This window comes from Hemibagrus wyckioides, linkage group LG24 (genome assembly GCF_019097595.1).
Source record: "Hemibagrus wyckioides isolate EC202008001 linkage group LG24, SWU_Hwy_1.0, whole genome shotgun sequence".
Taxonomy (NCBI): Eukaryota; Metazoa; Chordata; class Actinopteri; order Siluriformes; family Bagridae; genus Hemibagrus; species Hemibagrus wyckioides.
The window spans coordinates 2,315,516-2,340,601 of record NC_080733.1 but is presented as its reverse complement, the minus strand read 5'-3'; the positions used below and the strand labels follow the sequence as shown (position 1 = coordinate 2,340,601).

General features: G+C 41.9%; 2 protein-coding genes across 4 annotated transcripts; both read right to left on the bottom strand.

The window, feature by feature from the left end:
* On the bottom strand, nucleotides 1-13,183 carry cdip1 (cell death-inducing p53 target 1). 3 transcript variants are annotated; one of them, XM_058377457.1, is made up of 5 exons: nucleotides 13,046-13,183; nucleotides 6,602-6,735; nucleotides 5,606-5,752; nucleotides 3,622-3,895; nucleotides 1-1,811 (listed from the first exon to the last, which is right to left on the bottom strand). In XM_058377457.1, the coding sequence occupies exons 2-5, from the start codon at nucleotides 6,684-6,686 to the stop codon at nucleotides 1,700-1,702; spliced, it is 618 nt and encodes a 205-aa protein (XP_058233440.1). In that variant the 5' UTR covers nucleotides 6,687-6,735; nucleotides 13,046-13,183; the 3' UTR covers nucleotides 1-1,699. The 3 variants fall into 3 exon arrangements, with proteins under 3 accessions (XP_058233440.1, XP_058233441.1, XP_058233442.1); XM_058377458.1 differs by lacking the exon at nucleotides 13,046-13,183 and adding an exon at nucleotides 8,815-8,961; XM_058377459.1 differs by lacking the exon at nucleotides 13,046-13,183 and adding an exon at nucleotides 8,815-8,961 and having other exon boundaries at nucleotides 5,639-5,752.
* Nucleotides 13,184-15,361: 2,178 nt separating this feature from the next.
* ubald1b (UBA-like domain containing 1b) lies at nucleotides 15,362-22,981 on the bottom strand. Its single transcript, XM_058378360.1, has 3 exons — nucleotides 22,794-22,981; nucleotides 22,418-22,471; nucleotides 15,362-20,599 (listed from the first exon to the last, which is right to left on the bottom strand). The coding sequence occupies exons 1-3, from the start codon at nucleotides 22,899-22,901 to the stop codon at nucleotides 20,342-20,344; spliced, it is 420 nt and encodes a 139-aa protein (XP_058234343.1). The 5' UTR covers nucleotides 22,902-22,981; the 3' UTR covers nucleotides 15,362-20,341.
* Between the last annotated feature and the right edge of the window lie 2,105 nt (nucleotides 22,982-25,086).

Here is a 25,086-nt window from a genome sequence, read left to right as displayed (position 1 = left end):
TCTCAGAAGATATGAGTATTTTATTATTATTCTCAGAATAATAATTGTACACAGTCAGTCAGTTTACATGACAATTCCAGTTCAGATGTATTATACCACAAACTACTGGTAGTTTTAGATCTAAAGTTCCTGGAACACAAGCTCTACATATATTCAGTATATTCAGTCTTTCACAGCAAGAAGCCACTTTGCAAAGCGTTGTAGGCCTACGAGGTTCAAAAGAAAGTTGCATTAAAGGGAATCAGAGCTCGAATTCAGAGGAGCATGCATACGCTTTTCATATCAGGTCGTTTGCGTCACGTTCGTGCCGATATCTAGATACGCAGAGACAAACCGAGTGAAGAAGTGATCAAAGCAGGACGGGTCAGTAAAACAGCGTCTGACTGCCAGAGGATTGCCGAGTGCAAAATGAAGAATCATCTATATATAGAGACGGATTAAAGCTTCAAACCTGGTGCATGTTTGTCGTTTCTTTTTCTCTTGCGTAGATCTGAAAACGGGAAAAAAACCTGGGACGGAAACCTGCTGTGTGTGTCACAAGCCGATAATGATCCTGTACGCAACGGCAGAGCGACTTCACAGGCATGAAACCATGATGTTCTAATGCTGAAGAGATAACCTGCTCTCAGGGGGGTGATGGGGGTCAGATTACAGCAATGTTCCAGAAAGCCAGCGCTTGATGATCACCTTCTTCCTCCAGACACGCTAACGATTGTATCAGAGTAAATGATGTAAAAGCTTGTGATTGACTGCATGTCCTGAGCTGCACCGTGTTTTTAGACTGAACCCTTTCTGGAACGAATGAAAGATCAGGATTAATGCCAAAGTTCGCACCCAGGCCCAGCAGCAACACCGAAGCGCTTCACCATACAGATGAAGGCGCGGTAGAGTTATTTAGAACGACATTCACAGTTCGGTAAGACGGCAAACGCAGCAGTAGACGACGTGCCTAGCTTCAAACGTAGTGCAGAACTTGTTTAATGTTTCTTAATGTATTTATTACAAAGGAGCATGGATGTGGATATTTGCATTAGATTTCCTTCAGAAATATTCATGTAAAATCGCACAGTGGACACGAGCGTGTACTAAAACCAGGTGTGATGAAGCGTGTAAATGCAATACTGCCCCTGATTACAAAAATATCCGGACTGTGAGAATATAGAAACTTGGTAGTGTGTGTATAAGGTGCAGCAGTTTCCTGCAACTAGAACTGCAGTCCTTGGCCGTCGTTTTCACAGATAGACACAGAGATGAAAATCCTTCACATTAGCATGGTAGTAGAATTATACATAACATCAGAGTTAAATAATTACAATAAAAATAAAATCCACTCGGAAATGGACTTGAGTTATATATCAGATCAGAAGTAACTTAACCACTAACCTAAAATCCTAAAAGCACTTCCACGACACGATTAATAAACGCTTCCGTTTAAGCATAGAAAATGTACCGACTTCATTGTCCCTTCTTCTTTTGCTTCTTCTACTTATCTATTATTTAAATTAATCTTGTAGTACCACTAAAGCTAAGTCTTTTAAATAGTTATATACAGTCATTAGAGGATGGACAGGTAGTAGAAACAAGAACAAAATCAAACTAGCCGGGGGATATGGAGCGAGAGAAAAAATTAAAAATAAAACGGCTTGGTGAGAGTGAGCCGTGAGTGCATCCAGGGTGAGAGTGCTGGGGGACGCTGCTGTTAGCAGATGCGCTTGTATGTGTAGATGTAGCCCTTGCAGTTGGGGCAAGTATGCGTCACATCCTTGAGGTCATCGATCAGACACGGGATCAAGCAGCAGCCGAGATCACAGCTGAAAAACACGAGGGGAAAAGAAAGAGTTGTTTATGAGGCATCATCATCATCATGCTGCATGAAATCACAATGAAGCAGCTCAGTAATCAGATCTGTCTCAGCCGAACCCTCAGGTAAGGAAAGCTTTAACCCTAAAAGCAATATACACCGATCAGGCATAACATTATGACCAAGTGAAGTGAATAACACTGATGATCTCCTCATCATGGCACCTGTTAGTGGGTGGGATATATTAGGCAGCAAGTGAACATTTTCTCCTCAAAGTTGATGTCAGAAGCAGGAAAAATGGACAAGTGTAAGGATTTGAGTGAGTTTGATGAAGGGCCAAATTAGACCACTGGATCAGAGCATCTCCAAAACTGCAGCTCTTGTGGGGTGTTCCCGGTCTGCAGTGGTCAGTATCTATCAAAAGTGGTCCAAGGAAGGAACAGTGGTGAACCGGTGACAGGGTCATGGACGGTCATGGCTCATTGATGCACATGGGGAGTGAAGGCTGACCCGTGTGATCTGATCCAACAGACAAGCTACTGTTGATGAAATTGCTGAAGAAGTTAATGCTGGTTCTGAAAGAAAGGGGTCAGAATACACAGTGCAGGACGGGTCAGGGCTGTTTTGGCAGCAAAATGGGGACCGATAGAATATTAGACAGGTGGTCATAATGTTATGCCTGGTCAGTGTTTCAATTCAGATCTATTTTATTTCTATAGTTCTTTTAACAATGTACACTGTCTCAAAGCAGCTTTACAGAAATATATATATATAAATACAGGAAATAAATTATAAATTGCAGAACATCTCACAGAAGTTTGCACACACACTACAGCCAGTCAGCCTAGTAGCATGTCTTTGGACTGTGGGAGGAAACCAGAGCACCCGGAAGAAACCCACCAAGCACAGGGAGAACATACAAACTCCACACACACAGTGAGCGGGAGCAAGACTCAAACCAAGGACGCTGGAGGTGTGAGGCGAACGTGCTAACCACTAAGCCACCGTGCCACCTATTTTGGTCATGTGTTCCTCAAATCTTGCTAAAGCAGGTTATCTGGGAAGATTACTGCCGTGACAGGACCATGTACATGTATTGTTTCTGTAGGTTGCACATGTCAAACTGATGTCCATGTGTCTCCACAGTCCCAGGGTTTCCAATCACTCAGATCCTACACCCTGCACCAGCTCGCCTTCTTCACACAGTTCATGTCTCCCCAAGTAAACAGTACAGACTGTCCATTTGATGCAGCAGAAATCAGGACACCTCAGACCAGATGACCTTCTTCTTCTTCCACTGCTCTAACACTGATGCTCATGCATGTGTTGTAGGAGCTTTAGATGGTGACCGGTCTGCAGCAACACAGCCCCATACACTGCAGGGTGCGATGGAGTGTGTGCTGTGACATATCCATCCTGTGGACCAGACAGGAAACCCTTTGTTGCCCTAACACATGGTGGAAAAACTTCCCATAATGATTTAGTCCTCAAGTAGCTCTTAACACCTGCCCCTTTTTCCCCCTCATCCATCACTGACTCTGAGAGTCGACCGTTTTTTTGTGATTGTTGTATCACAGCCCTGTTTTTGTGTTCATTTCTGTAATGGAAAAATCATAAAATCCTGGAGGGATTGTCTAATATAACCCAGACCTTGTCTTTGCTGAGATAATCAGGGTTATTCACTTTCTCTGCGAGTGCTCATGATGTCTCACCAGTGTGTGTATCAACACATCATTAAAGTCTTATTCAAGCAGCAGACGAATACTGCTGAGCTAAGTAAGGCTCCATTAAAAGGAGAACATACCAATCCTACCACTTACCCCACAAAGAAGCAGAACAGACAGAAGAGAGTGTTCATGAGCCCCACGTCATGGCTGATTCGTGTGATGATGGCCTGTTGGCAATGAGGGCAGACCGTCTGCACCGGTGCTGACTGGAACATCTCACCCTGCAGCACCGTCACTGTAGTAGCCGTGCCTGGAGGACCGATCACTGTGGCCGTGTGTCCCATAGCCGGGCCACAGTGACTCGGCCCTGGAGCAAACTGCCCCGGCATGGGGTGGGGGTAGTGTCCAGGAGGGGGGTGATAACCAGCTGAAAAACAGGAATAAACACTTCTATAGGCAAAACAGCACAGATTTAAACAGCGTATTAAAGGCAAGGTGCAAATTAAATTAATGTGAGCGAGGCATTTATTGCCTCCTAACTGAGTGTCTGGACTGATGGATTATATCAAACATTTAGATTTTTTTTCTTTTACTCTGTATAAAAAGGAAAGGAAAATAAACACATTCACAGACGCAACAGATCTTAACACAGTCCATATTAACAACAACTGAAAGAAGCTGCAGTAAAAGCCTGGGGGAAAAAAATCACAAAATAATGTAACAGTTTGTAACGTAATGTCCAGGGGTCACCGGCTTGATGCAGTTACTGCACATACACACAAGATCTCTGAAGGTGTGCTGTGGTTTCTGGGACCAAGACGTCAGCAGCAGATCCTTAAGACGTGTAAGAGGTAAGGTGGAGCCTCCATGGATCAGACTTGTTTGTGCGGTACATCTTACAGATACTCCATCAGACTGAGATCTGGAGAATTTGGAGGTCAAGTCAACACCATGAGCTCTTTATCATGTTCCTCAAACTGTTCCTGAACAAATTTATATGAAGAGGTGAACTCGGTGTGTAACAGTGTTTAGGTAGGAGCTACGTGTCAAAGTAACATCCACATGAACGCAGGAGCCGAGGTTTCCCAGCAGAACATTGCCCAGAGCATCACACTGCCTCCTCCGGCTCTCCTTCTTCCCACAGTGCATCCTGGTGCTGTCTCTTCCCCAGGTAAGTGACTCACACGCACCCGGCCGTCCACGTGATGTAAAAGAAAACGTGACTGATCAGACCAGGCCTCCTTCTCCCATTGCTCCATGGTCCAGTTCTGATGCTCAGGTGTCCATTGTAGGAGCTTTGTGTGGTGTACAGGAGTCAGCATGGTCACTCTGACACTCTGCAGCTACGCAGCTCCATACACAGCAAGCTGTGATGCTCTGTGTGATCTGACTCCTGTATATCAGAGATAGCAGCCAGCAGTCTGCACTGCAGCAGCTCTTCTGTGGGATCGGACCTGACCAGCTAGCCATCACTCCCTGCCGGCAGACCTGCTGCTAACGTCTTGGTGCCAGATACCACAGCACACCTTCAGAGGTCTTGAGGAGTCCATGTTTGTTCTGCTAACACTGTCTCAGGTAGGGGAAAGAACACTTGTGTGAGTGTGGTGTGTTTAGTATGAATTAACAACAAGCTACAAGTTTGGTAATGTGCAGTACCTAGGTGTCTGTTCTCTCAGGGCTATACTCTGCCAAGATGTACACGGTGATAGATTAATAAAAAATGTGTATTTTTAAAGCACATTGTGACCTAAACACACACACACACAGATTCTGATTACAACATGGACACAGCTATTACTCTCCTGTTTAATAGATTATTTAATGGACATTGGCTGAAATTGGCCTGAACACATGAACATGTTTTATTCCTGAAGAAATAATCAGTGGGATTATTAACAGATTATAATGCTGCATGTTAACACAGCTAATGACATGGATTTGTTTACAAAGCCATTATGTTTCAACAGTAGATTCTAAATTCTCAGTCATGAATGTAGCACTTGTGTACAAGTCAGTGTAAGTCCTGTCTCTGTGGTTCAGTGTGTGGAACCAGGTTTCTCCTGTACTGTGTCTATATGAGATGAATACAGTCTAGTATTCAGTGTGGTGAGCATCAGAAGGCAGGTGGCAGGCTTACCATGCAGGTGTGGCATGGGCATAGGACCCTCACCTGGGACATGTGGGGGCACGAAGCCGGGCTGCATGGTGGCCTCGTAAGGTGGAGGGCCATATTCTGGAGGCAGCGGCTGTCCGTGCGGGGGTCCACTCGTCACCGGGGCTGAGCCTACGGTACAAATTGTTGGACATACAACTGTCAAATATATAAACTAAATGATTATTAAAATAAATTAAAAATGTTTACGTAGTCTCTAATGTAGCAGTATTCAAACTCCAGAGTGTAGGTAAGATGGAACATAGAGCTTTGAGTTTAATGGTGAAATCTAAACAGAGCAGATGTTTTGATCTCTGATCTCTCGCTTCTGTCACGAGTTTTAGTTTGTTTGTGTAAAATACTCCATGCGGCCGACTTCACCATCATCAACTAAGTATGTTATTTATTACGGACACCACAGAACAGAACCACAAAAGTTTGAAAACACTTAAACCTAACGCTGTTTGTTTTCTCTCCTGTTATGTTTAGAAACCATCCACAGGTCCTCAGGAGGGACATTACACAAGCAGCTTGTTGAAGAATTATAGTAAAAATGTAGTGTTTATGTTTCTTACTGTTTATTATACATAGCAGGAGCAATGCTATAAATAAATAAATAAAAATCCATTAGTAAATAAACTAGCATTATTTATATATATATATATATATATAAAACCTCACTAAATAACACCCCTCTCTGATGACATCAATAAAATGTGCTTCAGAGACAGAGGACACTCATGTAATGGTTTCGGTGATAAATGTCAATTTGGAAATTAAAACACAAATTATTCTATTTTCCATTTTAGTTTTCTGGTGGTCAGTTACTAAGACATGAAAGTCATCAAGTCATGAAGGAGCCAGGTTTCAGTCCTGATCTCTTGGATCAGATGTGTACAGAGAATATACAGCAAAAATTCACAACTCATCAACTTCACAATGAGTCGAGTGTATATGTAAAGAGGAGAGAAAGAGTTTTACCTGAGACTGGAGGCTGTCCGTTCTTTTCCTCTATCAGAGGGGCGCTTGGGCCCCCTGGGTAAGGTGGAGGCGGGTCGCTAGACATGCTGCTGCTCAGGAGCCGGATTCAGTGAGGAGCAGTTCACCCTCACGCTCTGAGGAATCACAAACAGTACATTCACCTCAATATGAAGCTCCAGCCTCGAATTAAACCAGTAGAACAGACAGACATGTCCCAAGTCACAGACTTACTCAAGATTCTACTGCACTGTGTAAATAAATAACCATGTGAGTCAGGTGTACTGAAAACTCCAACTAGATGAAGACGTGCACCTCAAGAACCCGGAGGATTCACTTGTTCAACGAAAACTCATGCACTCAACACTCAAGAAGAAGAGGGGCGGGGCTACCAGGCGCTGACGCTGGATGAGAAAACGTTTTCAAGATGGCCGACGACACTCTGGTGGACACGATGTCTTATAAAATGCCTTTAAAACAGCCAGTACATTGTGCGATTTAATTTTTTTGCATGCGTTTGACATAATTCCCCATCGAACAGCTTCTACGTCTGCTTCTCAAACAATGTTAGTGCTCCATTTGAGATGATACGATCCTCCTAACCTTCATACACTAGACTCTGGAGTGCACAGTGCGTAGTGTAAGTGTGTAGGAGATCATTTGGAACGCAGCTTGTTAAAACTCTGGATAATTACCCTGATTACAGTCCTGTCACTGTCCCTCTGTCCCAGCCATAACAGACGAATCCCACAGCCCTGACTCTAACATCTACTCAATACATCTGACATTTAACTCAGTTTTTAAAAGCATGCAGTATGAAGACACTGAAATATTTTCCTCGTACATGCTCAGATGATTCACAACTGCACAGAGCCCAGGCATCGGGAAAAGAACTCAGGAAAGCAGTTGAAGAGAGACATTTATAGCTGTTTCTAAGAACTTTCACTGTAAACCACAACCTTAATCTTAGCAACCTGTTAGTTTCTGTTCTCGCTTACATTAAAGCAGCTATAAACAAGTTATAACAGCTATAAACTATATCGCTTATCAACGGAGATGCCTTCACTGCCAAGTCCAATCCTTCCTGTTAGTAATCGGTTTGCTAGAAATAGTTTAAATTATGACTTGACCCCATATTCATTATGTAATTGGTTCATCTACCAATAGAAAATCGTTAATTAGCCACTTAGTTTTGAGATATTGACCGAACACTTACACCGATCAGGCCTAACATTATGACCACCAACAGGTGAAGTGAATAACACTGATGATCTCCTCATCATGGCACCTGTTAGTGGGTGGGATATATTAGGCAGCAAGTGAACATTTTGTCCTCAAAGTTGATGTTAGAAGCAGGAAAAATGGACAAGTGTAAGGATTTGAGCGAGTTTGACAAAGGGCCAAACTGTGATGGCTAGACCACTGGATCAGAGCATCTCCAAAACTGCAGCTCTTGTCGGGTGTTCCCAGTCTGTAGTGGTCAGTATCTATCAAAAGTGGTCCAAGGAAGGAACAGTGGAAACCTATTGACCTTGCTGTGGCCTGGATTGAAGGTCTTGAGATCTATGATCTCACACTTGTGGTGAACGTGGGTGAAACTCTTTCTGCCTCGACATACAAGGACTCATAATATTCTCCACACTACTCATTAACATAACATCATTTCATCATGTGGAGTAATACAGTGCCTGGAGATTTCAAATGACTCACTTCATCCTGTTTCGAATAACACAGCACAAGTTTGAGTAACGCACAGCTGTATCTGATCTCGGAAAGTCAAAGGAAATGTGCTTCGATTTGCAAATTTTCATGTGATACTGCGTTTCTCTTAATTCATTTTAGATTGAAGATAAAGTCGGTCTTGTTAAAGGGACGGAGAACTGAACACTGATTTTCAGGAGCAGTGAGTAGCACAGCGCTCTGATTAGCGTGTACTGTTTACTTAATTGCGCAAAAAAATAAAACTGCTGTGTAAAACTGCTGCTACAAATAAAAACGTATTAAAGCAAGAACATTAAAATAGCCCTGTGATTTGTCTTGAAACACTGTCCGTGGTGAGCAATTATAACAAAAAATATCTGATTGAAGAGATCTGAGAACACCTTGTACTCTGCTCCTTATTGTCTTTTATTAAAGCCAGAATTAAAAGCCGGGTTTTTACGCTTTTCAGCATCTTCTAACGGATTAAATGGATAATGGAACTGTCTGATACTCACAGCCCTTCAGGTCAGTCCAGACTCAGCGTTTCTCTGGAGAGTTGCTGATGTACTTCAGGACACCTCTGAGTGTTAGCATTATATCATGCAGCAGCCCTGTAACAAGACTTTCTACTGTTCTTCCTGTTCATTTGGAACCTGAATGACCAGAAAGCTGAGGTCTGGTTTTGTTTACAGTAATGCAAGGGTTTAGAAAAAATGAAAAAAACAAAACAACAAAAACACACAGCTAGCCAGTTAAATGTCTTCTACCAAACACACGGGAGTTTTTGAATAGACGAAATGCACCGACACCGACTCTGGAGCTCCTACACTCTAACTCTGGAGCTCCTACACTCTAACTCTGGAGCTCCTACACTCTAACTCTGGAGCTCCTACACTCTAACTCTGGAGCTCCTACACTCTAACTCTGGAGCTCCTACACTCTAACTCTGGAGCTCCTACACTCTAACTCTGGAGCTCCTACACTAACTCTGGAGCTCCTACACTAACTCTGGAGCTCCTACACTAACTCTGGAGCTTCAACACTAACCCTGGAACTCCTAAACTATAGCTCTGGAGCTCCTACACTATAGCTCTGGAGCTCCTACACTATAGCTCTGGAACTCCTACACTATAGCTCTGGAGCTCCTACACTATAGCTCTGGAGCTCCTACACTATAGCTCTGGAACTCCTACACTATAGCTCTGGAACTCCTACACTATAGCTCTGGAACTCCTACACTATAGCTCTGGAACTCCTACACTATAGCTCTGGAACTCCTACACTATAGCTCTGGAACTCCTACACTATAGCTCTGGAACTCCTACACTATAGCTCTGGAACTCCTTCACTAACTCTGGAGCTCCTACAACGACTCCGGAGCTCCTACACTAACTCCAGAGCTCCTACACCGACTCTGGAGCTCCTACACAATAGCTCTGGAGCTCCTACAATGACTCTGGAGCTTCAACACTAACTCTGGAGCTTCAACACTAACTCTGGAGCTCCTACACTGACTCTGGAGCTCCTAAACTATAGCTCTGGAGCTCCTACACTGACTCTGGAGCTTCTACACTGACTCTGGAGCTCCTACACAGACTCTGGAGCTCCTACACAGACTCTGGAGCTCCTACACTGACTCTGGAGCTTCCAGGAAAAACCTAGATTCAGAAATGTAGTACATCCTAAAGTAAATTGAGTTGGTTGTGTGTATCAGAATTGTACCACATGTACCAGTTTAAACCATTTCCAACCCAGTCCACAGAACCACTAAACTATACACTTCATCACTCACACACTTGGTTAGAACTTCTGCTGAAAACAACAATAAATGGCCAAAAGTGTACATTCATATGCCCTTGTTAAACATCTCAGTCCAGATTTATTCCACTCTTCACTCTGAAGGTTTTCCACTAGATGTTGGAGCATGACTGTGGGGATTAGTGATCATTCAGCTACAAGAGCATTAGTGAGATCAGACACTGATGTTGTAAGAGTGAGGGGGTCTGGGGTTCAGTCGGTGTTCCAGTTCATCCCAAAGGTGTTCAGTGGGGTTGAGTCAGAGTCAGGGCTCAGTGCAGGACACTCCAGTTCTTCCACTCCAACCTTAACCTCTACACCATGTCTTCATGGAGCTCTGTGCTTTGTGTACAGGGGCATTGTCATGCTGGAACAGGGTTCGAGTCTCTTAGCTCCAGTGAACGCAGACAGTAAACAGAGATGATCTAGAAGAACCGCATGATGGTCAGATGTTCACATACTTTTGGTCATGTAGTGTTTCTAATAATTTAGACAAAACAACTAAACACTGCCTCGCTACCTTTCTTGTGATTTTCAGTTCCTACTTCAAGAAAATAATTATAATTTTTAATAAAACTCCAAGAAACTATTTCATCGTCCAGAAACTGCAGCCTGAAGAAAACAGGGCAGTGAGTATTTCCATGGTTTTGTGTTTAAGGACAGAGCAGAAGGGTGTAAGAATGTTAGCAGCTATGCAGTGTGCAGGACACTTCATCCTGGACATATATATATATATATATATATGGTTACCCCTTTTTTGGGGGTGGAGGCACAAGTCGTTAAGGCTCAGGTTGTTGACCAGAAGATCAGGGTTCAAGCCCCAGCATTGCCAAGCTGCCACCGTTGGGCCCTTGAGCAAGGCCACCAACCTCCCCCTGCTCTAGGGGTGCTGTATCATGGCTGACCCTGCGTTCTGACCCCAACCCCCAGGGATGGGATATGTGAAGAAAGAATTTCACTGTGCAGTAATGTACATGTGACAAATAAAGACTACTACTACTTACTTGAGCCTATCCTTATTTCCACTCATTTACACAAAGCTCCACCCCCTAGAACTTACAATGGTTTACCTGAAGTAATCATGTCATGTGCTAGCTAGCGTCACTAGCAGATGACGTTTATGGGCTGTAATTCTACATACAGATTCACTGATAAATTATTCACTGTTTATTCTGGTTTTACTGAGAGTTTCTCATCACAGAGTGATGTTTTTCTGCTCACAGGATCTCTAAACTAAACTGAGTGCTCACTGATTCGAGACCGATGTGTGGTCAAAGTGAAGGAGCGGTGTTGTTGTGTAGCGTGTCTCTAACTTGACGGACGAGAAGGTCATCCAAACACAAACATTCGGTAAGACGAGTTTCCACACGGGGTTTATTTTCAGCCACACCATATGATCAGGCATAACATTATGACCACTGATAGGTGAGTGAATAACACTGATGATCTCCTCATCATGGCACCTGTTAGTGGGTGGGATATATTAGGCAGCAAGTGGGGAGCGAAGGCTGACCCGTGTGATCTGATCCAACAGACGAGCTACTGTTGCTCAGATTACTGAAGAAGTTAATGCTGGTTCTGATAATAAGGTGTCAGAATACACAGTGCAGGAGGGGTCAGGGCTGGTTTGGCAGCAAACAGAGGACCAACGCAATATTAGGCAAGCGGTCATAATGTTATGCCTGATGTGTGTATGAAAGAGTTCAGAGAAAATGATTTGGTGATTCGGAGTATTCATGAGTGAAAAGTTGACCTGAAACACTGACTGAACCCCAAACCTCATGGCATAAAGCTCTTGTACCTGAATGAACACAAATCTCCACAGCCATGCTCCAACATCTAGTGGAAAGCCTTCACAGAAGAGTGGAGGTTTACAGATGGAACGGGATTTTCACCAGAAACACATGTTTATACAGACGTATGAATGATATTTATACTATAGAGTGTAGCTTCATTTGTGTGTCTTAAAGTTGAATCTAATCTAATCTAGTCTTAAAAGTCAAGAGTATTCAAGTACTTTTAACGTCCTGCGTAACAGAAACATTTATCTTGCCATTTTCTTACCCTGTCATTAGCAGCACACTGTCATTTGTCCTGTTGTGTAATTTGTACTTGGACCAGGTCTGATTAGTTTATTTACTCAGTTCCTCATTCAGAAACAGGTAAATAAACTAAAAAATCTCACTCCATACTCCATCACCATACATCACAACCCTGATTTTTGTAACACTGTTTATGTAAACATCTGCTTTAACAGCTGTAGTGCCAACATAAAACATTTACAAAACGTCCTAAAATATAAAAGGTCCCCAGCTAGTTAGCAAGTTAGCATCCAGCTATAGAGGATTAGTGTGATTAGCCACCTAGCTAACCTCACTGATGTAAAGACCAAGAAAGCCACGCCCACAAACGCGCACAGCCAGCTAGCTTTACAGTATTAAACCCCAAGATACATTTATATATAATTCCTATATAAAGCTCTATAGTTAACGTTCACCATCGCTGTGGATAAGACTCGGGCAGCGTCCCAAATCATGACACACTACCTCCTCCAGCCTCCTTGACACTTGTCTACTACTATTTATTTGAAACGTAGCATAAGAGACTCGCGCAGGCTAGCCAAGTGATACAGCACATAAACAAACGCTGTCAAATAAATGGAGAGCTCCAGACGGGGATTATCATGATTGTGTCCGCTTCAGAAAGCTGATACACTGCAGTCAGTCCGAAATAAATAAATAAATGAATAATGGAATGAGTGGATGAATGAATGTGTACAGTAATAAATAAATAACGGTTATGCTGAGTTGCCTTCTGAGGAATGATGGGAGCTAACTCAGGCCAGTCACAGGGACTAGTTAAGACTCCGCGTGCACGCGCTCCTCACTCCGACACAAAATACTACGAAATCATTCATCAAAAATAATATTAGTGATGATGTCCAGTTACCTGAGGTGTATCTGAGCTTAGAGACTGGGCTGAGTGAAGTTAGCGAAGTCGTTCAGCGGCTAGCCGTTAGCTGTTCTCCAATAACATTCAGTGGGAATGGAGGATTTGACGTAACCACAGAGACAGAGACACACAGAGAGAGAGAGAGAGAGAGAGAGAGAGAGCGCGCGCGCTGTAGTCTTCGGTTTATATACAGTAGTTTATTTATATATATATATATATATATATATATATATATAATCCTAACGCTTGCCCATTTTTCCTGCTTCTAACACATCAACTTTGAGGACAAAATGTTTTAAGATAATCAGTGTTATTTACTTCACTTGTCAGTGGTCATAATGTTATGCCTGATCAGTGTACATCTGTAAGTGCTTCTTCCACAAACTGTTACCACAAAGTTGTCTAGAATTCCTCTTCACTGGATCTAAGAGACTCGAACCCTGTTCCATCATGACAATGCCCCTGTACACAAAGCACAGAGCTCCATGAAGACATGGTGTAGAGGTTAAGGTTGGAGTGGAAGAACTGGAGTGTCCTGTACTGAGCCCTGACTCTGACTCAACCCCACTGAACACCTGTGGGATGAACTGGAACACCGACTGAACCCCAGACCCCCTCACTCTTACAACATCAGTGTCTGATCTCCCTAATGCTCTTGTAGCTGAATGATCACTAATCCCCACAGTCACCCTCCAACATCTAGTGGAAAACCTTCACAGAAGAGAAGAGTGGAATAAATCTGGACTGAGATGTTTAACATCTCACATCTTACAACATCAGTGTCTGATCTCCCTAAAACATACAATGTTTTTCCACAGAAAATCTTACAATATGCTGTAGATCCTGCATCAGGTTCTACCCTTAAAAAGAAGCTAATTTATCCTGCTCCATATTATAACACCAGAGTCACCAAACCAAAACAACAGATTTGTGACATGTGCTTTTTTTAACGTAGCATGTGGTTTATTTGCAGTATTATTCCAACCATCTGAGAGACAAGAAAACAGGCTGACAACTGGCCTGGTCTTTTCCCAACAGTCTGATGAGAGGTTATATTGATTACTGTATAAAGTACTATGTATTGACACCATGTAAGGGCTTAAATCCAAAAAGTATTACTGCTATTACTGCTAATGCATTCATCAGTTTTCTCTTGTACAATTATTATATCATGTGTCCTAGGCAGAATTCCCATAGCTTCTGGAAAAATTCTAATGATCCACTATAAAACAGTGCCATGAGCTAAATAATGTTTTTAATGCAAATGTATTAATACAGCCACTAAAATCATTCCCCAGGTATCACCACAAGAGTTTCTCATGCAATCAGCCCAATTGTTTATTAGCGTTTTGTGCATATCAGAATATGTGAATCAATATTAGAGTCGTATCCAAGCACAAGCCACACCTGATAGTCTAATGGAAATCAGGATTAACTAATTAAACAGGTGAAATCAGGTGTGGCTCATGGTGGAGTGGAAAAATATATTAGGCACACTGTGTTCATGTCTAAACTAATTATTTAACGGCTTAACCTACCCATCAATCTACAAAGAAAGAAAAGATCTGAGAATTTATTCAGTTTTAAACATAAGGACATATAATAATTATAATACTTGTATTTTTTTTTTTTACCCTTTAATACTCCTTAGAGTGCTTCTTTTGATTACTGTAGGTGTTTGTACCTGTAGGTGTTCGGTACACTATATTGCCAAAAGTTTTGGGACGTCTTCCTTTACATGCACATGAATGTAATATGGAGTTGTCCCGCCCTTTGCAGCTACAACAGCTTCAACTCTTCTGGGAAGGCTTTCCACAAGGTTTAGGAGTGTGTTTATGGGAATTTTTGACCATTCCTCTAGAAAAGCATTTGTGAGGTCAGGCACTGATGTTGGACAAGAAGGTCTGGCTCACAGTCTCCACTCTAATTCATCCCAAAGGTGTTCTATGGGGTTGAGGTCAGAACTCTGTACAGGCCAGTCAAGTTCCTCCACACCAAACTCACTCATCCATGGACCTTGCTTTGTGCACTGGTGTGCAGTCATATTGGAACAGGAAGGGGTCATCCCCAAACTGTTGGAAGCGTGAAATTGTGCAAAATGTCTTGGTATGAAGCTGAAGCATTAAGAGTTCCTTTCACTGGAACTAAGGGGCCGAGCCCAACCCCTGAATTCAGTGATTTAGAGTGGTGTCCCAAAACCTTTGAGAATATAGTGTATTAATTTACTTAGTCATTAGAGGATTTTTAAATGGAAAAGGCCTTTATTTGTCACATATACATTACAGCATGGTGAAATTCTTTCTTTGCATATCCCATCCTTGGAGGTTGGGGTCAGAGCACAGGGTCAGCCATGATACAGCACCCCTGGAGCAAAAAGGGTTAAGGGCCCTCAACAGTGGTAACTTGGCAGTGCTGGGGCTTGAACCCATGATCTTCCAGTCAATGACCCAGCCCCTTAACCACTTGAGCCACCATTGCCCCATTTTAGTAAAATGATTAGATATCAGAGCAGTGCTAAAACACTGACACAATTTTTGAGCTCCTCTTTATGTTTCTCTAACTGTCCTGGAGTCTGATCCAGAATGTCACTCTTCACGACTGCTTCAGTAAAAATCTCTTTTCCAATTTTGTAGAAAGAAGACCTATACCTCACTACATCCATATGCTGTTTCTCCATGGGTGGCTTTTTCCACAGATGCAGAGTTTATTTATATAGTTGAGGAAGGAAATAATCTAGCAGTCCTGTTTCAGGCAATCAGTTTGACTGTCCTTCCAAAACGTAGCAGCCATCTGGTATTCGTATCACGTCCTATAAAAATGCAGGCACAGGATTTTTTTTTTCGCAGTGATGCTTTGAGTTCAATCCTCAGATCAATCAGGGCAGGTTAATATTACCAAGATACCTGCTTCTGTGCATGCACACACGTCACAATATCACAAAGTGACTTTTAATCAAATTCATTTTAAAAAATTGCTAAAAAAAAATCCAAAGAACTCAGTTATTATTGCCTTTCTTCTCCTCACTATGTACTTCATGCAGAGGTGATGGTGCGGGATTTCATTCCAGCTACACTTGATAGTCTACTGAAAGCCATGAAGACTGATTAGTCAGGTGGAGTCCTGCTTGGTGTGGCTCCTGCTTGGTTGGAGTGAAAACCTGCACCTACACCTGCTCTTTCTGAATAAGGTTAGACATCCCTCATCTAGAGCGAGTGTATTTCAGATACACCATCAATAATATTTTTAGTTCAGTATTTGTGATAATATTTGAGATCATAAAGAGGTCAAGGTAAAGAGCCATCATTACAATTCCTTCATATTTAACTGCCCCAGACATCATATGAAAGGTTCAGTGGTTCAGGGCTCAGCCTCACTGTTACCGTGAAAATGAAATCATTTCCTGCTAATCTTACAGTGGATTATTTTTTGCTGTTGTGGAATCAGATGAATCAGAAAAATACAGAGTATACACAACTGTATGAAGAAGCGAGGCTCCATTTCAGTCCCTGTACAGCTGATCAGTGACACAGCGACATGACAGGTGATTACACAGAGTGAAACGTCCCCTAGAGTTTGTGTGCACTGGGGCTAATGTTTCAACCCATGCTGCTGATTCAGCTGTGACGTTCCATTAGCTTTCTTTCCACCAAAATGCCTTTGGAAGAAAAACTAAAAGGAGATACACTACACATTGTTCAGTCAAAGCAGGAAAAAGGCAAAGCACAGAATGTTTTTTTTTTTAATACAACTTTTCAGTTCAGCATGTTTAGTCTTTTCATATTTGCCTTTAAGTGTGTGTGTGTGGGTGTGTGTTATGGTTTGTCTAACTTTATTCTTGTTGAGCCACTCATGAAACCATGTGATACATGACACCATAGACTATTAGCCACTGATACTATAGGCTACCGCAAAGTATCTAATAATCACAACAACAGATAAAGCAGATAAAGAAACAGAGAAAGCTGTGTTGGTTTTCAGCTCAACCTGCTGTCACACGTTTCAGCTGAAACTGTTGATTTATGGTAGAAGTGCAAGAACGTCATTTCAGAGCCTTATGGGAGGTTGTTTCTGTTCCACCCAATACACACGCCTTAGCTAACCATGACGAGTTACAAACACATTTGCCTAGTTCGCATGTCTGCAGCTGACGTCTGTATCGTGTTGTGATGCAAATGAACTGATGACACTTGGGTGAGATTTAATGACGCTGAGTCACGTATCAGGTATTTTCTTAATCGTTTTGCTGCTTGTATTGGAACGAATGCTCTAATCATCTCTGAGGCAGAGCTGATTAAAACCTCCAGCTAACTCTTAACTTTTATCTTTCTGACACTCGAGCGCTCCTAGCTGGAGTCCGAGTGTCATCACCAAACAGCCAATGAGATGCTTCACACGCTACAGCAGGTCCTGAGGACCATGTCACAGAGGTACGAATTTCACACCACGATGCAGAACAAGCGGCTCTGTTCAACGTTTCTCGTTTAGAAGAATCAATTTCTGTCTGTGAATTGAATTCTAGCACTAAAGCTCTCCTCTTTCTTTCACCAGGGGAAGAACCACTGCGGTGCCAAAAACCCATAAGAACACCATGGTGTTTACTCTGAACTGTAGAGAACAGTTTATTATTATCACACTAGCTCATTGCTTCTCACCAGTCCTTCACTCTAGTTCGTTCCTCCAATAAAAGTGATGCTAGAAAACGATAATGCTCAGTCCAATTACACTTACACTGGCTGTGTGTGAAGCTTTTAAACAGTGCAGCTGCCTGCTAGCTTACATGCATAAAAATGCCTTTACATTATAGAAATAAAAAACATAACTCACAAATCAAGAGAAAGGAAATAGAATAAACTGGATAGAGCAAAGCACCTACGATTAGATAGATATCATCCTTCTGATAGCTCTGAGGAGGAAGAACATATCTGACAGCAAGCTGGTAGCCAGAGCTAGAGGCTACAGGTTAATGTGGAGTAATGAAGCTGTTCCTTTAATTCCACACAGCTTGCAGATTTTCTCTAACACTTCTCCTGATTCAGTTTGCCGTTGTTTCACTGCACTGTTGTTGGAGAAGCTCGACAGCGATGTAAAGTTAACCTGCAAAAGTCAAATTCTGGCACATAAAGGTGAAAAGGACACACTAATTATCTTATCGCTGCAATTGTAGTGGATATAAATACCACTATTTCTATTTCAGTGCTAGTCTTAAAGCAGCATCATTGGTGTGACAAAATAAGGTAGAAAAAACAAGAACATTGTGTTCTTTGAGCTGATATTAATTATAATATTTGATATTAATTAAATACAGCAAGGTCACATGCCATTATGCGAGTCTGTATGAATTACAGGTTGCTCATTATGCAACAAGCGTCATGTTACGTGGGTGTAGACACTACTGCTGGCCATAACAGAGCAAGTTAGTTTCCGGCTGCTTATGCAATATTAACATTAATGGAGAAATACACAAGAAAAAACTGCATAGAAAAGCAACATGCATGTACACAATGTACATTGTCTTTAACCATCATATGATCACAAGCATACCTAATATTTTTCTCTCTCTCTGTCCCTGTTGAGCTTTACGTCCCACTCCCGAGCTCCCAGTGTTCTGAGTTCCCAACGTGACCACTTCTTCTCCCTGGACCTGCCTGATCCATCCAGACGCTCTACCCCTGGTTGGAGTCTCGTCCCTTGGTGGTGCTCACTGCTGCTGGGGACAGCCTGTGACCAAGGGGACTGCTGTGATCGAACCACTCGGGGATGATAACGCCGTCTCTGTTGCACTAGTCAGCTTTAGGCAGGAAGGAATTATTGTTAAGAAATTACTCTGGCCTACTAGTCCGCTCTTGGCTGCACAATTCCACATATTTACTGTCCAGTGTCACCAAAATAAGGATGAGGTTCCCTTCTGAGCCTGGTTCCTCTCAAGGTTTCTTCCTCATCTCAGGGAGTTTTTCTTTGTCACTGTCGCCTCAGGCTTGTCATTAGGGAGACATGTTAAGGATAAATAGAAACTTAACTTTAAACATCAATTTTTTTAAATTCTATACTTCTATAATCCTGTAAAGCTGCTTTGAGACAATGTCCATTGTTAAAAGCACTACACAAATAAATTGAATTGAAAATTAAATTGAATGTACATCCACTGAGACAAGGTTTTTGACATATGTCAAAAGACTGTCATGCTAGTCATGATGCGTGACACAGTGTTGGGGTGTGAGTGAGTGAGAGAGAGAGAGTGAGAGAGAGAGAGAGAATTTTATTAATCCCCCAGGGGAAATTTGGTATTCCCCCAGAACACAGATGCAGTTGTGGTTTACCTTTAAGCAGTCATTTCTATTCACCCACATCTTAGCATCTTCTTTGTATCCGGTGTTGTTCCCGAGACGTATACAGACCTGCCGCATCTAGCTCCCATGGGTGCTAGAAGGGACAGGGATTGTGCTGTCTGTGATGCGTCCAGTCTCCTCACACACGCTACTGACCTTGGTCTCTTGATGAAGTGAGCTCAGAGCCACAGCAGTAGTTCCCCTGAGAGCAACTCACTAAATATCACTGACATGAGCTCTTTTCTCCTAAAAGCCTCCCTGAGAGCAACTCACTCAGCGGCGCCTTCATACGTTATGCTGGAATAAACTCTAAAGCTAATTTAATTGTATTTTCCTCATGTTTTTTTGGGCATCCTCATAACTGATTGTGATGTTTGTGTTACGTAAAAGTTATTTCCATGTATTTGCTGTGGTGCAAAAGAAAAGCTGTTTTTATTTAACATGATAAAATATATAACAGTGAATAAGTGTCATGTCCAGATATTGACCAAAATGTTGGTAATAATTCAATCGTTTTAGCCGTTATTGTATTGTACAGCCTTCTTTCCTGGTCTAGCATCATCAAGCACGATTACAACAGACCGCGTCTGACAGACACTGTTTTCTATTACAAAGAACAAAAGTACATTAGAAAATTATAGACGTTTCAGTGCAAACACTGTGGGGGGGGGAAGAAAAGACTCTGACTAAAACTCCTGTGTGAACGATGAGAAATAAACTAATAAACCCATACAAACTTGTGCACCTTGAGGTCTGAGTACATGTATCATCCAGGGGATCACTGGATAAACAAACAAACAAACAAACAAACAAAAACACCCCAGTGACGTTTTCTGTTCTGTCTCTGAATGAGAACACATGCTCAGTCTTCATTACTCCTGTTTCTCAGTCTTTCAGTGCTTTACCCACTTCTCGTCATGGCGTCCTTCCTCATCCTGCATCGTCGAGGCCCAGCAGGAGCTTGTTCTCATCTCTCGGCCTCTAAAGGCTGCTCAGACGTCGGCTGCTGGCTAACGGCGGTGTGAGAAGGAAGCTGAGCAGCTGCCCAAAGCCCCTGCTGGCTGGAGGGTGGTGTGGGTCCCACAGCCCAGTAGGGAGTAGGAGAGGTGGCCATGGAGGCAATCGGACTGGCACCGATACTCTCGGAGGCTCGCAGGTGGGAGAACATGGCCAGAGCGTCCGGGAAGTTGGGGGGCGTTGCTGGGGTGTTGGCAGGTGTGCGCATCTGGTGGAATTACAGGAGATGTGGAATTAGACATGGAATTTGAAGTACCTCATGATATGTGTGTGTGTGTGTGTAAAAACTGGGCCTCAATTTTCTTGGAGTAGACTTGTCTTTAAAATTCATGTGTATTTACAAAAAGTTAATGAAAAAAAGAGCGTGTTCCAGACACAGCTCATTTGCATGTAGCCATGCCCACAAAAGGACACGTACGCAAACAGCTGGAGCTTTGTTTATACTCCTTTGTCATGACTTAATCATTTGTTTTTAATTGTCTTTCTTTTCCTGGCTTGTCTTGACTCGCTTATATATTATTAAATAACAGCGATAATATTAAACATTTCTCGATGGGGCTCTTAGTCCTTAGTGAACAAGAATGAGGATGTATTAGAAGCTCTTCCAATAAATAAATAAATAAATAAATAAATAAATAAATAAATAAATAAATAAATAAATAACACTGTAAACATAATAATAATAATAATAATAATGATAAAAAAAAAAAGTCATTTAAACTCGGCCGTATATTCCAGATCAAATATTTCATGTACATGATTTTGAATTGAGAAATCAGGCTTTCTTTAGTTAGTCTTGTTATGGGTAACTTTACACACACACTCAGGAGCAGGAAAATAATCAATAATAAATATAAATATCCAACCTGATAAATGAGGCCCAAAAGTGGCTATTTCGCTTTTCTCTCGAAGACAAAAGAGCGAAAAGTCAACATGATTTGCAAAGGAGGACACACGGGGAACAAGCACAGGGACAAAGTGCAAGACAATAAAGAGCTGATGACATGGAGGAATGTATGGAATATAACAGTAATATTACAAAATATTCTCCTGCTTTTCTATAGAATTAAGGGGAAAAAACTCTCTAAACAGAAATAGAGAGTGTATTCATGAGGTACACAGTGGATGAAGGCATATGGAAGACGAGTTAGCCAACACCCTGACTCTGACACAGGGCCTCTCGAACAGGCCAGCGCTGTGCTATTTGAGACCACGACTTCTCTCTGCCTTCCGCTCGGGAGTCACGCGGTTCATTCTTTCAGCAGATTTCAGAAAGCTTCAGCTCTACTCGTTTCCCATGCAGGGTGATGGCAGGGAAAATCCCAACCTGATTTATCACAGCTCTGCTCTCTGACACACAGCACACCGAGGATCTGTTCTACAAATGTTCTCACCAAAAACCAAGAAAACGGCACGTGCCAATCACTCAGATCAACCACAACTATGACTCCACTGTTCAGGAGATATAAACACAGCCGGAACAGGAAGTCGACGTAAACTCGTTTAAAGGAATTTAATCTACTTTTACATGTATCATGGTGGGTCCGGTACATGACGAGAGACTGAACTATTTGTGTATAGTTTGTGTCAAAGATACTGCTTTTGGATTTTAAAAAATAAACAGTTAGTAGTACATGGATATAGTAATATATATCATTGTAATATTCTGCTTTTATGTTGGTTTTGTTTTGTTTGAGATGGTAAACAAAACAATCAGAAGTATCTCTCATTTCCCTGGAGTCTCCCTCATCTTCCTCCTCTCCACACACACACACACACGTGTATACATCGTATGTTTTTTGTAAATGACACTAAAATAAATCTGCAAATAAAGCCAATCCTACACGAGACCAAGCCTCTGAGGTGTCAAGGTGTTTATTTATATTTGCCTGGCTCGTGCACTCGACTCCCAACATGGCGGAAGTCAAAACAAAACCAGAACCGTTTTACGAGAAAGAAAAGCATTTTGTCTGAGAATGATGATGATGATGATGATGATGATGATGATGATGATGATGAGACTCACCATTTGATGGCTGTAGGGAATATTTGCTTCCTGAAAAAAGGAGCTTAGGGCAGTCTAGAAGAAAAAACAAGAAAGGAAAGAGATTTTAAAGAAAAGAGAGAGAGAGAGAGAGAGAGAGAGAGAGAGAGAGAGATTCATCCACAAGAGTCAAGAGACTTTAACTTTCTTTTTTCCGTCCAAAACTGAATACTAGTATCTATATAATAAATCTCACACTTTTATAATTCTAAGCAAACACAATCTATGGCAGTTACTAGACGTAAAATAAAGAATAAGTCTCTGAATCTGGTGGAGGAATTTGGTTATATGTCTCGCGCTCTCCCGTTCCCAGCACTGGTGTATTAGTGTGCTATTAGTAAACAAACTGCTAACTAACCTCAAACTGCCAGTGTGCCGCCTGGAGAAGCTGCTTCGCCTGGTCTGAGGCACATCCAGCTATCAAAACAAACTGGTTTATCATAACCTGGTGCTTTAGTTCGTCCATGCTCCAAACTAGTTTATTTCTCTATTGCAATGTTCCTCCCTACACCCCTTCAAACTCGACGTACTCAGTCATGCTCTTCGGCAGGGTTGCCAGGTATGCCAAAATAATCACCTCGGGGGATTTAAAATAAAAAAAATAAAACAAAAAACAAGTTCATAAAATACATCATTAAGTGATAAAGGTAAACTGTTCTTTCACCAAGGACCTAAAATTCATATTATTATTATTATTATTATTATTATTACTATTGTTAGTAATAGTAATAGTAGTATGGTCATTAATGTACATTTAGCTCTAAGAATGAGTACTTGTTTACGAAGCTGTGGTTGAGAACTGTGTCTATGAGGAAATCTGTAAAGTAAATATAATTAATACTATGTTTGCAATGCTGTCAACCCTTAACCCTCGCACAAAAAAAGTCACTTGAAAAATAGCCGATTAAAAATGACGGATCTGGCAACATCAACCATACTGGCTGATGCAAAGTGTTTAGGTTTGTACGTCGGGTGACCACAGCGCCCTCTGATGGACCAGAGGCTAATGTAGAGCACTAATCCTGAACTCATATGATGAACCTGGTCAGATTAAATTATTAATATGAACATTAAGATTTAAGACTTACAGAAGAGATCTGGAGTCTCTATCATTAATAAACTCAACAACTCACTAGGTCAGGGACTAAGAGTAGCGTCAGTCTAAAACCTTTAGAGAGGTTAGTACACAGGACTAAAAAACACTTTTTTGTAAATATCGTATTTTTTTTAAAGAGATCTTTATTATCATCATGACCAGATACGGTGTGCCATTCACAGTGTGATGAAATAACATTTCCTTGCATGACAGGACATACACTGATCATGCATAACATTATGACCACCCGGCTTATATTGTGTTGGTGCAGTCCTGACCTGTCCTGCACTGTGTATTCTGGCACCTTATTATCAGAACCAGAGCATTAACTTCTTCAGCAATTTCATCAACAGTAGCTTGTCTGTTGGATCTGATCACACGGGCCAGCCTTCACTCCCCACGTGCATCAATGAGCCTTGGCCGCCCATGACCCTGGACCACTTTTGATAGATACTGACCACTGCAGACCTTACGCTTGTCCATTTTTCCTGCTTCTAACACATCAACTTTGAGGACAAAATGTTCACTTGCTGCCTAATATATCCCACCCACTAACAGGTGCCATGATGAGGAGATCATCAGTCTTATTCACTTCAATGTTCAGATTGTTATGCCTGTTCGGTGTAAATAAAGTGCAATAGGAAATAGAGGCATGTGGGGGAAGTAGAGCATAAGTACATCAATCACCAAAGACATTTAACATCACAATAAAGACTCGATGGCATTACATAAAATGTTAAGCACAAAGAGATGATGCAGGTTTTCCTTCTACCGTCTGTGATGGAAGGTCCAATCGAGCTCTACTAGAGGCTCAGAGGGAGTGCTGTGATGTGATTAGTGCATTGTGGTAGATGATCGCTGCTCTGTTTTTGGCTTCATAGGCAAACATCAACAGCGTAACAGTGGGGTGGTTTAGAAACCGAGAGCTTAGAAACCGAGGGAGGCTGAAATGAAGATGTTCAGCTGCATTCTAGATCAATTGCAGAGGTCAGAAGGTGGGTTGAGGCAGACCTTCCAGGAGCGAGCTGCAGTCCAGCCTTGAAATGACGAGAGAATAAACAAGTACCTGAGGAGACTCTGTGGATAGAAATGGCCAGATCCTGCTGATGCCGTAACAACACGTAACAACATTCGTCTCAGGTGATCACAAGTGGTCAAGAGAGACAGTTATCTGTTCACACCTGCTGTCAGCTCTAGGTGCTTTTTCGTTATTTTTTACATCTTCATGTAGTATTAGTTCTAAAAGGCTAAAAAGATCAGTACGAAAGCAAGAAAAGAAAGTGAAGCCTTTCTGCTTCCTTCTCCTTTTTTTTCTCTCTTTCCTTATGACTGGACAGTGACTGCTTCCTCACAGTGCTGCGTAGTAATTCACTTCTTACACAAAGTCAGCATTTCATTCTTAAAAAGCACTTCCCTGCTGAAGCGTTTTCATTAAAGAGATCAAACCACTCCAGAGCAATGCAATAAAGTGTGCTTTGTTTTCTGCATCACATGTTTTTATTTTTTATTTTGCAATGTCTTTTTATTGGGAGCATATATAAATCATATAATGGTT

What these genes read in the sequence shown, in the direction of transcription:
- cdip1 (XM_058377457.1), bottom strand. Translation starts at nt 6,686, where the DNA reads ATGTCTAGCGACCCGCCTCCACCTTACCCAGGGGGCCCAAGCGCCCCT. An exon ending in GCCCATGCCACACCTGCATG is followed by an intron (nt 3,896 to 5,605) that starts GTAAGCCTGCCA and finishes CCTGTTTTTCAG; the next exon opens with CTGGTTATCACCCCCCTCCT. An exon ending in CTGTTCTGCTTCTTTGTGGG is followed by an intron (nt 1,812 to 3,621) that starts GTAAGTGGTAGG and finishes CGTGTTTTTCAG; the next exon opens with CTGTGATCTCGGCTGCTGCT.
- ubald1b (XM_058378360.1), bottom strand. Translation starts at nt 22,901, where the DNA reads ATGGACGAACTAAAGCACCAGGTTATGATAAACCAGTTTGTTTTGATA. An exon ending in CGGCACACTGGCAGTTTGAG is followed by an intron (nt 22,472 to 22,793) that starts GTTAGTTAGCAG and finishes TTTTTCTTCTAG; the next exon opens with ACTGCCCTAAGCTCCTTTTT. An exon ending in TTCCCTACAGCCATCAAATG is followed by an intron (nt 20,600 to 22,417) that starts GTGAGTCTCATC and finishes TAATTCCACCAG; the next exon opens with ATGCGCACACCTGCCAACAC.